General features: G+C 40.9%; 1 protein-coding gene across 6 annotated transcripts in view; it reads left to right on the top strand.

Annotated features, from left to right (window-relative positions):
• Positions 1-17,603, top strand: part of LOC310874293 (calcium-activated potassium channel subunit alpha-1a-like) — a 130,673-nt gene that overhangs the window by 56,030 nt on the left and 57,040 nt on the right. For all 6 annotated transcript variants that reach the window (XM_083787038.1, XM_083787040.1, XM_083787039.1 and 3 more), the window contains exons 3-5: positions 290-351; positions 8,860-8,953; positions 10,967-11,078. In XM_083787038.1, coding sequence (XP_083643164.1) covers positions 290-351; positions 8,860-8,953; positions 10,967-11,078 — 268 coding nt within the window. The remainder of the gene's footprint in view (positions 1-289; positions 352-8,859; positions 8,954-10,966; positions 11,079-17,603) is intronic.

Genomic DNA, 17,603 nt, shown 5'->3' with positions numbered 1-17,603 from the left:
TTTATTCACTCGGTTCACTCCGTTTGTGCCGCGCCAGGTCGCACAACTTCTCGTCTTTGCATTGACTAATGTAATCACGTCGCTCTAACCATCCAAGTCTGAACGCACCTTTAGGTTAGTTTGTATCTGCAATGTTTGCAAACGTATTTTCAATTATAATGTGGTAAGACATTTCCAAGGAGCATATTTTCCAACTATGAATCAAGCTCTTTAAGAATGTATACAAGAATACATGTTCAAATCAATTCTTTAATGAGCATTTTGTGTTTGTTTGTTTTGTTTGTTTCAGGTGGTGCTCGTATTTGCTCTCAGCATCGGCGCCCTTGTAATATACTTCATAGATTCCTCTGAGTAAGTATATTTCTATCGACCTTGCTATTATGCACTGACCATGTTAAAGCTTAGTTATCCAGCTGTGAGATCTCAGCTTCTTCTACTAACATCCCCTCTAGGTGTGTTTTTAGCCTCGGTACCTTTCCCTTAATTTCTGAAGTACCCTTTACCCGACTACAGCATTTTGCTTTGAAAACGGCAAGAGAAAAGCCATTGCTAGCATGAAGCTATGAATGATCGAATGACAACCCACCGTTTGAAAATGATAACATTAACAATAACAAATAAGAAATGGAGTGAAAGAGTTGCAGTTGCCGTGCTCTCTCCTGTGCTGTTAAGTTACATTTCCTGTTAATAATAACCTGGGTAAAATGTGCGGCATTGGGAGGTAAAGGGGAGACACTTTATTGTGAAGGGACGGACGACAGGATGAGGAGAGGTGTTGTTGCTGCGTAATTGTTGGGAGTGATATGGGGGCCTCGTATTTGGTCTTCAAACTGGCCTCCAGATCCCTAAGGCCACCGGATGGAGCCAAGTGCAGGTGGAGGCAGAGTTTTCTAAAAAACTATAATCAGTGGTGCTCAAACCTTTTCATTGACGACCAGTGCTTCTCAAAGAGTGGTACAGGGACCCTCAGGGTTCCATTTTAGGACCAATTGTGAATATAATGAAAATAGCCGATCTACAAGCTCATGACGTGTCACATGACGCGACATGATGTGAACTTGTAGATTTGCTATATGTTTGAACGTTTTAATTTGTTTTTGGAAGAGGTCAAAACCAGGAAAGCGATCCAACACAGACGAGTAATCCAAATAAGGAGCAGGTAGCTTATCCAAAGTCCAAATAACAGGCACAGGTCAAACACAGGTTTCCGGAGAGGATTCGGGTAACCAGAAACACAGAACATAATTACAGGGACTGAGAGAGAACACTCGAATAACCTGAAACAGAGGCCATCTGGTGGATCAGTGGGGAATGGCAGGGGTGGAGAGTCAAATGAAATGTGGCTGGAAAACAAACACAAAGAAAAGAAGAGAAACAAAGAAGGAAAGAGAGAAAGAAAAACACAGTGGCCTAGAGTCAGACACATACAGACTGAAAATTCATCTAAAATTATGCAGGTTTAATCACATCTCTGTAAGTGATATATAAGTAATGTTACTAAGTTACTAATTATGCCGCAAATGGTGCATTTATATAGCGCTTTATCCAAAGCACTTTACATGGATTGTGCATTCACCCATTCATACACACATTCATACACTGATGGTGGAGGGAACCATGCAAGGCACCAACCTGCACATCAGGAGCAATTAGGGTTTCAGCGTTTACAGATGAAAATGGCTTAATCTCGGTAAAGAAAGGATTAGACTCTCAAAGCGACAGGAAAGGCAAAGGTTCCGGTTCCAGAACAATCGTCCTCACTCATTAAGCTGGGGGAAGTGGAACACCCTTGTAGAAACGTAAGCTGCAGTATGCTGTTTATTATCAAGCTCAAAACACTGCAAAGCGCCCAGGGACAAAGAGAGAGAGTGAGTTTCAAATGGATCTGTGGTCCGTTCCCAGAGCCCTGCAGGGCACTAGTGCTGCAAAAGAACGCAAAAAACTATAGATTCAGACACCTACAGTATGTGATCTCATTTCTAAATTTGAGCAGGAATCGAGCAGCACTAGTTGGCTGTCCACGGCTCATGATGACACCTCCATATATGGCCACGCCTCGTGACATCATGCCTCTATATATGGTCACGCCTCGTGACATCACACCTTTTTTTTTCATCGCGATCTCAATTCTTGTGGAGGAAAAATCGAGATCCACATTTGAGCAAGAATCGTGCAGCACTACCAGGCACTATGTTGTTCTTTCATAAGATAACATATAGCTGAGTGTTTATTGTTTGGCTTGTTGTGACATGTGGTCTCATTTCATTATGTGCCCATGGGTGGAGTTACCGTACAGCCTCTCTCTGTAGTGCCATCTGTACTCAGTGCTCCCATGCTGCTCGCAGTGTCGTCCAATACCTTTTCGCCTGATGAAGGATGACCTTTGATCTCACTCTGGCCATTTCTCTTCTCCACGAGCACCAGCTTTGTTTGTTAAATACACACTGATGGCAGATGGAGAATGGAGACACAGCGGCACCTAATTAGCAGTGTTGGAAAGTAACTAATGCATTTACTTGTGTACTGTACTTAGGCTAAGTGCAATTTCGAGGTATTTGTACTTTACTGGAGTATTTCCAAGTTCCAATACTTTTACTTCTACTCCACTACATATACAATGTATACAATACAATTATTTGAAAACTTTAGTTACATAGTTACTAGCCCTATATGCATTCTTGCCTTTTGAAAGCAGATCTACAAGCTTGTAGATTGTCTATTTTCAAATGATTTTTTAATACAGTACATTACTTGAAATGGGACATTTTGCATAATGAGTACTTTTACATTTGGTATGTTAAGTACATTTTCATACCAATAGGCCTACCTGTGTACTTTTACGCAAGTAAACTTTTAATTCCGGACTTTTACTTGTAACTGAGTATTTCTAAATTGCAGTATTGATACTTGCAGTTATTGATACTTAAGTAAAATATGAGTACTTTTTCCACCACTGCTAATTAGGGCTGTTTAGTGTATTTCCTCCATTCTTCTTCTTCTTTTTAAGAATTATTGACAATGTACACATAATCATATCACTTTCTCAATCTCTTAAAAAAACAAAACAAAGAAAATAAAGATTTACAAAAAGAACAGGTCACACAAAATAAAAACATGAAGAAAAAACCCTGTCACCCTGGAGGACCTTTGTCCTGTTTCTCGTTATAATAGCAGACCTTTGCAGGTCCTTCTATTATTTAAGGAGTGTTTTTGCACTACCTGTTGTCCCAATGAGCCTGATCCGTGGTGACAAATAGACACCAGTTAGTTGCTCTCTTGCGTGCCTCGTCGGTAACAATGGGCTTGTAACGGATAGAGCCCTTCCTGTAATTAGTCCTGACCTGTGTGAGGCCTGCATAACATGCCCGACCATCGTATTGTGATGGCGGTCAGCTCAATACGAGATACCAGGAAGTCATATATCGGCCATTATTATTATGTTTAAAACTTTCAACCTGGCTTCCATATTTTAGGCGTGTCAGATCCTGTGTCTAGGTGAGACATGACCTTTGATTTCATAAGTTATATTGTATTAACATACCCTACCATACAGATTGGACAGAATGACATTTTATTAATATTCGTGCGGTCAGTCGGGCTCTACCAGGAAACGAGTGAGAATTGTCAACACAGTTAGAGAAGTGCGACAACAGGGTATTGCCCAGTCAAACTTAAACACTCAGCAGGATGTTTTCCTTGTCACTTGACCAAGAAAATGACTTTTCCCTCGGTAAAGCTGCAGTTACATCACATCACACATGATGGCCTATGTATGCACATGCATAAACGTTCCTTAACGATTATATCTGGTTTCAGTATTTATTTATGATGTATTTTCTCTATTATTAAGGTTATTGTATTTTGGGGTTCTAGCGAGGCATGGTCAAAAGCCAAAACGGTTGAGAACCTCTGTTGTAGCTTACACACTTTTCATGATAAATGCTTTTTATGTGATGTATTCCCATGCTTTTTTGTTCTTGCTTAATGTAAATCGCTCTGGATTAAGAGCGTCTGCTAAATGCCTAAATTGTAAATTGTAAAGAACCATTTTTCTATGCTTAAATCTGAATGTTTTTTTTGAGCAATGCAGTAATTAATTTTAGTTAGATATAATTATACTATAGTGTTAGTATAGTATAGTAAGTAGCAAGGAGCCCTGTGAAATGTATTGCTGACTGGAGCAACCATGCACACCTACAGTGTATGGTCAGCTCCCAGTACTTACATTACCTCCCATGGCCAAGCCCTGCGTGTTACTCTTACACCGAGTGGCTTCCAGGATCAAAGCACTCGCCTTGAGATTCAAAGACGAGTGCTGTACCAATTGAGCTAACTTGGCAAAAATAGAGTAGTGACTTCCCAAAGGGTGAATTTACCGTCCTACAATTAAGTGGAGGGGGGAGGGGGCTTGGGTGGTGCAGGGGTAATGTTCCTGCCCTAGGGGTTTGAATCTTCCACAGTGCAGTGCCTCTGGCTTGACCAGGTGCTCTGCTCCTCCAACAAAACAATTGGCCAGACAGGGAGGGAGATCTCTCTGTCGCTGTACTAGTGACTCCTACAGGTTGGTCAGGGCCTTAGAGTTATAATCTATCTAGAGGGCGGACAGCTCTACCTCCTGCAATTCATTCCAATGGAAGTTTCTCAATGGCGTTTGAAGCACCCGGTAGTCATGCCGGAAGTACCACTGTTGGCTATGGTTGGCTCCAGCGCTGGGTCTCAACTTTGAGGTCAACCTTTTTTGTCCAATATAATTTAGCACTGAAGGACAAAATCCCATGCAGCCACCAAACCACACACATATATACAGCTAATATGTATGTGTGTTAGGCTGCACAACAGTGACACTTGGTTTTGAAAACCAACCAAATGCAATTTCCGTGCTCAGACACACCCAGCCAGCCACCCAGGCAGCCACACAAAGCTACACACAAAGCTACTTAAGGAAGTGGTTGCACCACTTAAAAAATGTCAATACCTTCACTTCTCCACTACTTCTCAGAGGCAAATATATTGTACTTTTACTCCACTATTATTTGAAAACTTTAGTTAGTAGTTACTTTTTAGATTTAGATTATTATTCCAAAACCACTTCAGCCCTATATACATTTTGGCCATTTGAAAATAGCCGATCTACAAGCTCACAATGTGTCATGATGTGACACATTGTGAGCTTGTACATCGGCTATTTTCTAAAGATTTGTATGCATTGCCATGCATTGCACAAGTATGCATGCCAATACTTTTGCACTTTTACTCAAGTACATTTTGAATTCCGGTGTATTTCTATATTGCAGTATTGATACTTTTACTCAAGTAAAACAAAAAAGAAACTTTCTTTCCACCACTGATTACAGCCACGATGGATGGAGAGCGATGTCGGGCGCATGGATTCTGCTGCCTGGGTCCCATAAGTAACAGGCTCAGTCCCTTCCTGTCCAGGCCCACTGGAACTCAATTATTTAGTGCTAGCAGGTCTGGCCGGTCGCGCTGCGGCGGCCATTACTCTGGCCCTGTCACCCACCCGGCTATGACTGCTGCGACTCGGTTGGCTGATGCTTCATTATTAGGATAAATGAGGGCAGAACCATCCAACATGTTTGGACTATTCATAGAAAGAGGTGCCAGTTAGAACGGTGGTCATGCTCTATTGTACTGTACCGTTAAAAATATATATAATAATAAAATAAACAATGTCTGCGAATAATGGGCTGAGAGAGATAGAAGAACATTACTACATTTAATTAAGTACTGTACTTAACCCATTTTGACCTGAGATCAAAATCTAAAAATGTTTTCTGAAAAAGCTATGTTTCTATGTCAGTCGTTTTTTTCAAAAATAGCAGACCTACAAGCTCGTAGCGTGCTATGAGCTTGTAGATCTGCTATTTTTCAATAGCTAAAGCATAACATAATGCTAACACCAAAAGGGGTAAAATGTATTATTATACAAGTATTATGTTACTTTACTTGGGTATTTCCAATTTCCAATTACTTCTACTCTTGGATCCAAATATTGTACTTTTACTTATTATTACAAAACATACATTAACCACACCAGCCCTACTGTATATAGATTACGCACGGCCACTTGGAAATAGCAGATCTACAAGCTCACAATGTGTCACGATGTGACGCATTGTGAGCTTATATCATGTGTGCTTGCCCCCAATCTGGGTACCCATTGGCAAAACCGAGGAAAAACAGCACCCTTTTTTCCTTTGAATAACAAGTCTGCCTCGACCCCCTAACTAACACGATCTGCAGAAATGTGTGATCCTCCTGCAAAGCAAGGAATAACGATCTGCATGATTCACGAATAATAATGATGTGCCAAGCTCCATTCTAAACTCAATCTAACCTATCACCAGTGACCGTCAGAAAGGATGCTGAATAATTAGTTAATCTTTAAAAAAGGGTAGATTATTTGTGTTATTTATATATTTCTGTCAATGGCTTTATATATTTATTTTAAGTTATATTTAATGTCTATACATTCAAGGCATTTTTTACCACATCATTTCCGTCTTTATCAGCAGTCATCAGCCACTGGAGTAGTGTGGTGGTTTGTGATGTGTTTACCTGCCGTGCACTGTCCCCTCGCTATATTTTAATTTGGTGTTGTCACCGTTTGTTTTTGACGGGTACCAAAAAATAATGTCCCAGTCTATCTACCAAAACACCGGTGACATCACAAACGACAAACACTGGTGTTGTGTTTGTTTCAACACAAACAACAAACACCGGTGTTGTGTTTGTTTCAACACAAACAACAAACACCGGTGTTGTGTTTGTTTCAACACAAACAACAAACACCGGTGTTGTGTTTGTTTCAACACAAACAACAAACACCGGTGTTGTCACTATGTTGTTTCTGATGGGTGCCGGAGAAAGAAAAGAAACTCCCTGTCTACCAAAACAAAAGGGGTGTTTGGTGTTTTCACCGTTTGTTTCTGATGGGGACCAAAAAAACATCCCCGTCTTCTGTACAAAAACATACAATGAAAAAATTAACATCAACAACAACAAGAAGGCAGTGTGTTTCTGCTAGGGGTGTGCCAATACATTGATATCGCGATACTTCCTCCCGCAAAATATATATATCTTGTATTGTCCTCCCAATACCATGATATGGATTTCTTAGTACTACTAGTAGTAGGCTAACCATTGTTGTGGACAGACAATTTGGTGGACAATTTGCAAAGTTGCTGTGTGTTTTACTGTTTGGAGGAGGCAAGATTCATGTACTTATTGGCCAGTTTGTGACACAAAAGAATCTTGTAAGATTTTGGAATAAATGTACATAATTCCAGATTTTTGCCTTTTGTGGTTAATTTTTGTATTCTTTTTTTTTATGTTTTTTTGTGGCTTTCGCCTTTATTTTATATTTTTGATGGAGGGATAGACAGTAGGCTGACATGAAATGGGGAGAGAGATGGGGGGGTGACATGCAGTAAAGGCCGTCGGGATCAGGAGTCGAGCCCGCGGCACACTGCCAGACTGGATTACTAGTCAAGGTGCCTGGACCGCTGAGCCACGGCCCAGGCCTCACAGATATCATATAGTGAGGTACCCATATCGTTCCATCCCTAGTTTCTGCATGGTAAACACCACCACACTAGTCCAGTGACTGCTGCTAGCTGCTGGCATAGAGCGAAATTATTGGTTAAAATATATTTATTTTTTTATTGTTCTGTTATTATGTAAACAAAGGGCAAAGTTACACATTATGCCTACTAACTGTTGTCTCTCTGAATGGTTATGGTAAGTTCAGGATGTACAGTACATTAGCGACTTTAAGCAACGGCGGCTACGGCAGTCGGCTCCGGCAACCAGAAATGGATCAGTGCTCGATACATAAACCTGCTCTCCGTCGCTGCCCTTTCTACTACGGCAGAACCTACACTTAGACGTAGTGTCTACAACGCCATGTCATAACCATGTTAATTGAAATTATAGCTGTCATACATTTACACCGATTGCTCCATCACCTCTCTTATGCTCTGAAATGTGTTGGCATGCTCTAAATGAAGAAATAACACTAATACCATATGTCCTATTAACCATGTTTGCGTCACAGCTGCCGTACTTCCGCCTAGCGGAGCCGTCCTGAAAACAGTCGTTGCTTAAAGTCCCTAGCCTATGATACTATGATATTATCATATTACATTGAGGGTGTCTTGTTTAATTCCCAGGTTGTGCTTATTACTTATTCACGAAGTCCTTACATTTACTTATATTTCTCTTCATTTGAATTCTTAGTGCCAGATACAAGCTTTTTGAGGGTGAGACTTCACTACATTGCTAGTATTTGCTATGGCTGCTTGGCGTCAATGAAAGGAGACGTGACACACCCTGCATGCGTTTAACCCTTAAACTACTGCTTATGGCTCTTGCATTATTTCCATCAGACTCAACCCTGTGCTTATATACCTGAAATGCCTTCCTCGAGACAGGGGAACGCAATCCTGCAATATCATATCGGCAACATGAAAATGATATTGCACGTACCCCAGAAAGCAGAAATACGTTCTGCAAATTCAAATAAATATTTTTCTTTGCAGTTATTTAAGGGTTAATCAGGCATAACAACATTATTGCTTGTGTGACAATGATTGCATGGTTTTTTTCTCAACAGAAAAAACTTTGGGGAAAAACAATGAATCACAATTTTGCACTGATTGTGAACACTTACTTTATACTCTCTTAAAAAAATGCATTTTCAGGAAAAGAAGAATGCATCTTTTCTTTTTATGTTCTCATGAAATCACATATTCATATTCTTTTGATCAGTATTCTGTTCTCTTTGGATCACCAGTTGTTGCACATTGACGGGCCTCATGTCTCTTCTCCGTCCCACAGCGATATCGAGTCCTGTCAGAACTTCTACAAAGACTTCACGTTGCAGATCGACATGGCCTTCAACGTGTTCTTCCTGCTGTACTTCGGCCTTCGTGTGAGTAATAAGTATACTGCCACTGTTACAGTGAAATCTGATTTAGTTGCTGTAGGGCAGGAACCTTGTATGTCCAAAATCGTTTATTTTTTATTATTTGCAACCGCAGGTCGCATTTACTATGAAATTGTGCATTTCCCGTCAGTCAGTCAGTCAGTCACCCCCACGCATGGTCATGCCTCGTGACAACACGTGATGTCATCAATATTAAGCCCATATATGGAGATCCCTGATGTCATCAATATTGGCCAGCAAATCTACATCTGACCTCAAACCCTTAGATCTCCATATATGGAGCTGACCTGTTCTGATCCTTCCCCATCTATCCTTCCTCTTTGATGTCTCCCTTTTGACTGATACCTGTCCATTTAAACTCTAGACGGAAGTTATTAGTGCAGCCGCACCCGACAGCCGGCGAAAACTAGAGTTCTCAACAGGCCCGAAAATGAACCTTCATCAAAACCTGTACACTCAAGACACTGCCCCCGCTCTATAGAGATCTATACACCATATAGATCTCCATATATGGAGCTGACCTGTTTAGATATTCCATATGTTGATCTGGCCCCCCATTCCAGTCTGCTGTCATCCAGGCAGATGCGTGCATGCGAGGTCGCTTCTTGCCCTCAGGTATATATTTCTTTATACTAGGTTTCCCACGTCCATGAAATTCCTGGAAATATTTTGAAATTAGAAAAAAAAAAATCCAGTCCTGGAAAAGGGTTTGAATTTATCAAGAGTCCTGGAAAAACATTACACAAAATATGTAACATACCGGTAAGTAGTTTTTCGCCGAAGGGGCTAGCCGTGTGATTGCAGCCTAATGTGTACCGGACATGACATAAATAACAGATCTACAAGCTCACAACGTAGCATGATGCTATGCCCTAGGATAGGTGGTGTAGCAAAAACTTGCCATGAAACTTCGAATGGAATTTATAACATTCTATATTCTATGCTTTATCTTTGCGGCATCCTATGTGACATTCGAGTGAGTAAGAAACTCATTATTGCGCTGAATGATTGTTATATAGGCCTGGAAATTGGGTTAAATATTCTGGAAAGGTTTCGGAAATTGATTGGTAAAAAATGTGCTCGGAAGATATGCGGGAACGCTTACTGAGCACAAAAAAACTTACTTTCTGGCCTTGACAGCCCATACATCCAAACAGTAAAGTCCTATCTGATTGTAAACTACTCACCAACACAACATTGCAGCTGTAGGGAAAGCTCTATCTGCAAAGTTTTTGTTTCATTAAAATCCACAGAATCAGAATCTGAATAATCTTTATTGTCACATCACAGTTTTACAAGTAAAAGGGTGGGTGAAATTCCTTTGTGTCGTACAACAGTGTCACGTGGTGAAAGTAGCAGAAATAGCGGAGTTATAAACTCACCAAATGGCACGTGTTGTAGATCAGCTTTTGCTTTCACTAGTTTGAAAGAAATTTGAATGTGAAAGTGCTTAACATGTCTGTCTGGGTTCTTTAAACACGAGCTTGGCACGCGATACCAAGTCAGGGTTTGATTTCCCGCTCTTGATAATCCCCACCATATCATTAATGTTTATGGCCAGTGGGGATATGTTTTATTCCTGCATCTGGCCTTACTGAATTATTTCCTTTTGGGAAATGTCAAGGATCTGTTTCTTTTTATTTATTTTTACAAATCAAACCCTGCCGGACATTGTCGTGATACCACATGAGTATGTTAAACTTTTTAAGAAATCATGTGCACTCTAGTGAAATGCAGTATACCATGCACTGCCTCTGACATCCATTCCACACACACCACAGTTTTAGCTGCAATTACATGAAAAAAAAAAGTGGGAAACACTGGTCTATGGCTTAAGTGTTTAATTGATTAAAAAACAAACAAAAAAACAACATTGCAATAATTCCATTAAGGTGGGAGCCGGGAACCCATGGATGGAGGTACCGGTTCAACACTGACCCGGAGCAATCTGTTCTACTCAGTTTACTACTTTGGTGCTTTGTTTCTTCACTCTAACAGTTCATTGCTGCCAACGACAAGCTGTGGTTCTGGTTGGAGGTCAACTCGGTGGTGGACTTCTTCACAGTTCCTCCTGTGTTCGTGTCTGTGTATCTGAACAGGAGCTGGCTTGGTAAGCACATGAAGTATTTATTTTATTTTATTCTGTGTATCTGAACAGGAGCTGGCTTGGTAAGCACATGAAGTATTTCTTTTATTTTATTATGTGTATCTGAACAGGAGCTGGCTTGGTAAGCACATGAAGTATTTATTTTATTTATTCTGTGTATCTGAACAGGAGCTGGCTTGGTAAGCGCATGAAGGATTTATTTTATTTTATTCTGATTGTCTGTGGTGCCACCCAGTGGAAATTATGTGAGTAGCAGCTCAGTCCATATTTGCAGGAAATCAATCTGTTTAAAGACGGATCTAAATCAGTTCTCTGAGCCTCGTGCATCTGACAATTTCCACCTAAAAATAATCAAATGACATACTTTTACAGTAAGTATGTCAAAGTATGTCATTCTTTGTATCTGTATCAGTCCAATGACACGTTTGTTGAATCGTAATGTCGTTCCCAATAGTTTTGTCACGTGTAGGTTGGTTTCCAGGCATTGCTCAGGGTCATTGAAATGCCCTTCACCCTTTTCACCTTTCCAGCCCTACCTATAATAATACCACTCCGTTGAAATCAGTCTATGATTGAAAGTACACAAATGGATGAAAAGTGAATAGGCTTTGACGGTGGCTCTGGCATTCCAATCAAAATCAATCTGCAAAATGTGTGAATCTCATCACTATAGCTGCGTTAGACCTGAATATATATATTCGCCTCGGTTTGTCCCGTTTCGTCCAGGTCGTGCTCCGCGCCCGTTCGCTCTAACCATCCAAGTCTGAACGCACCATAAAGAGACTATAGGCCTGCAGATTAAGTACTGTGGATTGCAGCTGTTTGATGCAGGATCTTGTTGTTGTCTTCTCGCTGTAGATATGAATCGTACGCACCTCAACCCCAGCTCCAGTCTCCACCTCCACCCTGCAGTTCCACCTTCACAAATTATTAATTCCCTTCAGTCCAATTCAATTTAGCCAAATGGCTTCACTGGCTTTTACTGGCATAGGGAACGTTTATAGTGACAAAACAAGTGTGGAAAATTTATAAGCTTCCACCTTCACAAATTATTAATTCTGTTCAATTCAATTTAGCCAAAAATAATGGCTTTACTGGCATATGAATCGTTTACAGTGCCAAAACTGTGTCAAAGTGTCAACAAATAAATAAATATACACGGCTACAGTATAACGTTTCCAGTTTGCAGTCAAGTACAAAATGAAATAATAAAAAAAATATTAATTCCGTTCAGTGCAATTCAATTTAGTCAGGAATGGCTCAAAATAGCAGAAATGAAGACGATATAAAAATATGAGGATTTATTTCAGAAAAATGCACAGAGTGAGAGAAACGGAACAGATAGGCAGTCTAAAAAAACTCACAAGTTGGCACACAAAGGATCAGTGTTCTAAATTATTAATTACGTTCAGTGCAATTCAATTTACCGGTAGTCAAATTGCTTTACTGGCTTTACTGTCATAGGAAATGTTTACAGTGCCAAAACAAGTGTCAAAACAAGTGTCAAAAATGAATACATGTATAAACGGGTTAAAACGGCTACACTCAGTATAACATGTCCACTTTGCAGTTAAGTACAACATTAAAATAATGATGAAGTAAAAATAAACTAACACCTTCACAAATGATTAATTCTGTTCAGTGCAATTCAATTTAGCGAAATGGCTTTACTGGCCATACTGGCATAGGAAACGTTTTCAGTGCCAAAACAAGTGTCAAAAATAAATAAACAGTATAAACAGCTACAGTACATACAATTTGTTTTTCGATACAACAGCTCACACATCTTGCTGCCGTGTTTACACGTTGTTGTACTTCACCCAGCACATATGAAGTTTTGTTGTTATTTGTCATGTTTTCAAACTCTCTAGCTTTGGCGTTTGTAATCTGTAGCAAGTATTCGTCTCTGATATCTTGGTACAGTGGGTAGGTGCTTTGAAAGTGTAGCTCCGCTTTGTGTGCTGTGTGCACACACAGTGTGTCTTCTCTTGGAAGCCAGGTCTGGCCTGTGGTCGCCTTTCTCGATCATGAGGCTGTACTCACTGAATCTACACATACAGTAATAGTCTAGGCTTTCCTTAGTTTTGGATCATAGTGCTTGCGTGTATTTACCGGTTTAGGGCTAAATCGTGTTCTAATTTGTTCTGGTTTTGGATTGATGTCAGATTTAGTTTTCTTATATTTTGATTTGGTTCAGTGGGTTTTCTGTCTGGTGCCTGTGCTTGTCAAAGTCAAAGTCCTACTATTTGTCACACACGTTACGGCAGTGAAATTTGTTCTCCACATGTGACCCATCTTTTGGAGCGGTGAGCTGCAGCCGTGCCGCACTCATTTGTAGTTCCCATTTTCACAGTCTTTGGTATGACCTGGTCGGGGATCGAACCCCGACCTCCCAGTTGCAGTCAGAGCAGACACTCTAACCACGGTCTTTGTTTCTTTGTAGGCGTGAGCTTTGTTATGGAGCGCGTGAGGCCTGGGCTACACCTATGGATCTTTATCCAGACAGACATTTTCGTCTTCTTTTAAAAAGAAATCCCTGCCCATACGACAAAGATATCTGTGTCCACACACAAACGCAGAAACGCAATGAACACAGGAGAAAATCACTGCCGGCACTGCAGGTTTCAATTGTAGGCTATATTATTATATTTGATTTTATACTTACACTTAAGAGGTGCCAAATACATACTATCATATTTTTTTTAATGAAGGAATAAGTACCGCATTTTAAAAGCCACCTAAATTGTGAGTGGAAGTGGAACATGTTTCTTGCATTGTCTGTCAGCACGTCACGCTATGTGCGTAAATCTCCAAATCCTAACACTCGATGTTCTCTCTGTCTACATAATTAAAAAATATGATTCTGATTCATACACCCAATGATAGACACTTAAATATGTCACTTTATAATGTAGGCTAATAAAGGACATATTCGGGAACCGCGTTCTCGCGCGCATATGGACGGCAGCAGGCACAGTGACAACAACGGAAATTACGGAATGCAGTCAAGGGTGCTGCACCCTTTTCCTTTATTACCTAAACGGGAGAGAGATGTGCCATGTGCACGGTGCGCTTTGCGACTGGACATGACCCACTGTATACTTTTCTTCTCACCAACTACGCTTATGGTATGGGGGTTGTTTTGATGCACCCAGTCATTATCCTGCAGGTCTCGTTGAGGATGGGGTCTAGTTTGCGTGCGTGACTTGATTTATACCATGCAGGGCAGGCATATTCGGCGGTAGAAAAGCACAGGGCTAGTGCCGTTGTGCGCAGCGTGCTTGGGTGAGCTCCCCACTTTGAGTTGGTTAATTGGCACAGGAGGTTGTTCCTGGTGGACACCTTGGCTCTCGTCTTCTGGATGTGCTCTTTGTAGCTGAGGGTACGGTCTAAGGTCACACCCAGGTACAGTAGACCGGGTGCTGGTGGTTCTCAAGCCTTATTCCGTCCCAGATTACATTGAGCTCCCGTTTGGCCTCTTCCCGGGGTTTGGACGCAGGTGGTTTTCCAGATAGTATGTGGACATATCTGTCAGTCCTTGTTCCAGGTTGACTCCACTTCTGGGAAGGTATGCGTAGATGAACCTGCTGCATCCTTCTGGTAGGGGCTAGTCGTTGGTGTAGATGTTGAAGAGGAGAGAGGTGCCAGGACGCTGCCCTGCGGCAACCCGTTGTTCTGGTGGAACCATCTGCTTTTTTTTGTATTGTTGAGTGTGACGTAGAACATCCGGTTGCCCTCCGCACCAATACAAATACAAACATCTGGTGGCCACTGTGGAGTGGATTAGTAGGCTGATATTATTTATTATTGGATGCAGCATGCAGAGCCTATGCTTGCTGGTGACGTGGTGCAGTTGATGCAACAATGCTAAGTTAGTAACACAGTGATATAAAAACATTAACAATCGGACAGATAGTCAGAGTAGTTTCCAGGCGCAAGCTGCGTTTCTCACGTATATTATAGTAAAAATGAAATGCGCTAATGAGCGGTGACGTCATTGTTTCTCAAAAGCTCTGTTTTGCATGACTACACTGATCCACTGATCCGGATATTTTGGAAAATCTTCACTTACTAAGTGAACTAAGTTTCCAAAACCTCCGTTTGAGTGGCCGAAAACGCCGTTTGCATGTGACTGAAAGGCCCAAACGCACAAAAGAAATTTCTTTTGGAAAAGATCCATATACGTAGGTGTAGCCCAGGCCTAAACCCCACGGTGGTGGGCGGGCAGGTTACTTCCAAAGGAATAGCGTGATCATATTCATAATAAAGCTACAGACGGTACTTATTTGTCTTATCCGTAATGGGCCTCTCTTTTAAATGTCATTTAACAGAAGCCAGGCGGCCTGTGCTGATGGCACTGTATGTGTGGGGAAAGGCCTGATGGAAAGTCACTCAGAATTATGATTCATACTGTATGTTGGCGAAGTTAGTATTGTGCAGTCGTTCATTTATGGAGCACTGTAGCCTTTGCTTCCATTATGTACTGTACATAATTTATTATTTTTATTGAAATGTATTGAAAATGTTCTTGCACATTTCTTTAAAATGGTGACATTCACAATTCATAACATACTACCCTTCAACCCACCCACCCCACAAATTGTCCACAAACCACATACAGTACAGTCCAACATACATATGAATAAATCATATGCCATCATAATGTCTTCTTTTATTATTTTTGCCTGACGAAGGTCTCACGGCCGAAACATTGTGTGCAGATCACTATCACGTGTTCTGTTCTATTATATTACGTTTAAAAGAAAATGGTCATCCATCATCATCGTGTATCATGGCACACATACTGTATACACACATACAAACTGTATGCTTATATATAGGGGGGGGGGGAGTGTGGGAAGCAGTTAGGAAAGGAAAGGTACTATGTTTACCCAGGGTAACTGGACTAAGCTCAAGAACTTGTTTACAGCCAGGCCCTGCTCATAGAACATTTCATGGTAGAGCTTCAATGCCTTGTCCAAGGGCACTTCAGCTGTGGTAATTTTAACGTGCCGGTCCGGGGATACGAACTAGCGACCTTCCGATATCAAGACCACTCCGCAAACCGTTCGGCCACCGCTGCTTCTTCACACATGCATCATTCCTCCTACAGATTTTGTCCACAACTCAGAACAAAAATCGGTAAACATTATCTCTGGAGTCGTGATCAGGATGTATGGCAGATTTTTCATACTCCATTCCGATGAGCTCACTTTCTACAGTAAATATGCTGGCTTTGTAGACAGAACTACTCATGGATTGATGGACAACAATATTTGGCAGTACAGTATTTCAGGTGGGATCGAGTTGGAACCATAGTGTATGGTGCCGCTAGCCCCTCCTATATGTCCAGCTTTGAGGGTGTGTGTAAACACAAACATCGTGTAAACACAGACATTGAAGACAAGGACGCAAATTCTAATTGGCTGGAATGAGATGATGTATGATGATAAGAGCGCCTCTCACTTCACACAGGTGTGATCTTTGTTGTTTTGATGTTTTTGTGCTTTAGTGGATATTCTACCTGACACTTTACTGTAAATAAAGTCCCTGCTTGCACCTTTTTTGCAACTGGATGTTGCCAAGAAGGTCACTTCAGAAATGAAAATGCACTACTTTGCAACCTGGTCTTGCTCTGTGTCTTGTAGATTAGATCAAAAAAATCCCCACCCCAGCTGCCTTTTAGACTCTAAAAGGCAGCTGAGATCCAGCTGAGATCCAGAACATCCTCTAAAATTTAGAGGATGTTCTGTTCTAAAGTGACTGCATAAAATATAATCCTCTAAACAAGAGCTATTTGGTGTGTATATCGCTTTCCTCTGCAATGTACAGTATATTTTGGATCTAGCACCCATTGTAAATTGTGGACATTTGTGTCTATAGTCTTTCAGTGAGACATGTCGGTCAATATTATAGGCATGATTCATATTCATATTCAAACTTTCAGAACATACAGGGATATTTAACCAGTGCACCCTTAGTCTGGATGCACAGCGTGAACAGTTCATAGTGGGATTTGAGAGTGCCACAATTATACTGTTTTCAGATACATCCAGCCGTTGCATGAACTTGAACCTGATATTTCTTAAAAGTGCTTTAAAAGTCCTCACTCCAGCAGTGACAAACATGTGACTAGCACTGCCCTCTCTGGGTTGTTTAAGGAGTATTCTCATTGCATCATTAGGGACTTTAAGGAACAACGGCTACGGCAGTCCGCTCCGGCAACCGGAAATGGATCAGTGCTCGATAGATAAACCTGCTTGCCGTCGCAGCCCTTCCTACTACGCCATGTCAATAACCATGTTTATTGAAATAAACTGTCATACATTTACACTGATTGCTCCATCACCTCTCTCTTCTGATCTGTAATGTGTTGGCATGCTCTGAATGAAGAAATAACATAATAACCTAAGAAATAACATAATAAAATAACATAATTCCATATGTCATAATAACCATGTTTATTAAAACTATAACATAAATTATAGAATAACACAAATTGAATTGCTCCAGCACCTTCCTCCAGCC

The sequence above is a fragment of the Protomyctophum parallelum genome, assembly GCF_964188405.1.
Source record: "Protomyctophum parallelum genome assembly, chromosome: 17".
Classification (NCBI taxonomy): Eukaryota; Metazoa; Chordata; class Actinopteri; order Myctophiformes; family Myctophidae; genus Protomyctophum; species Protomyctophum parallelum.
The sequence above is the reverse complement of the archived record's forward strand: the minus strand, read 5'-3'. Positions and strand labels throughout refer to the sequence as shown.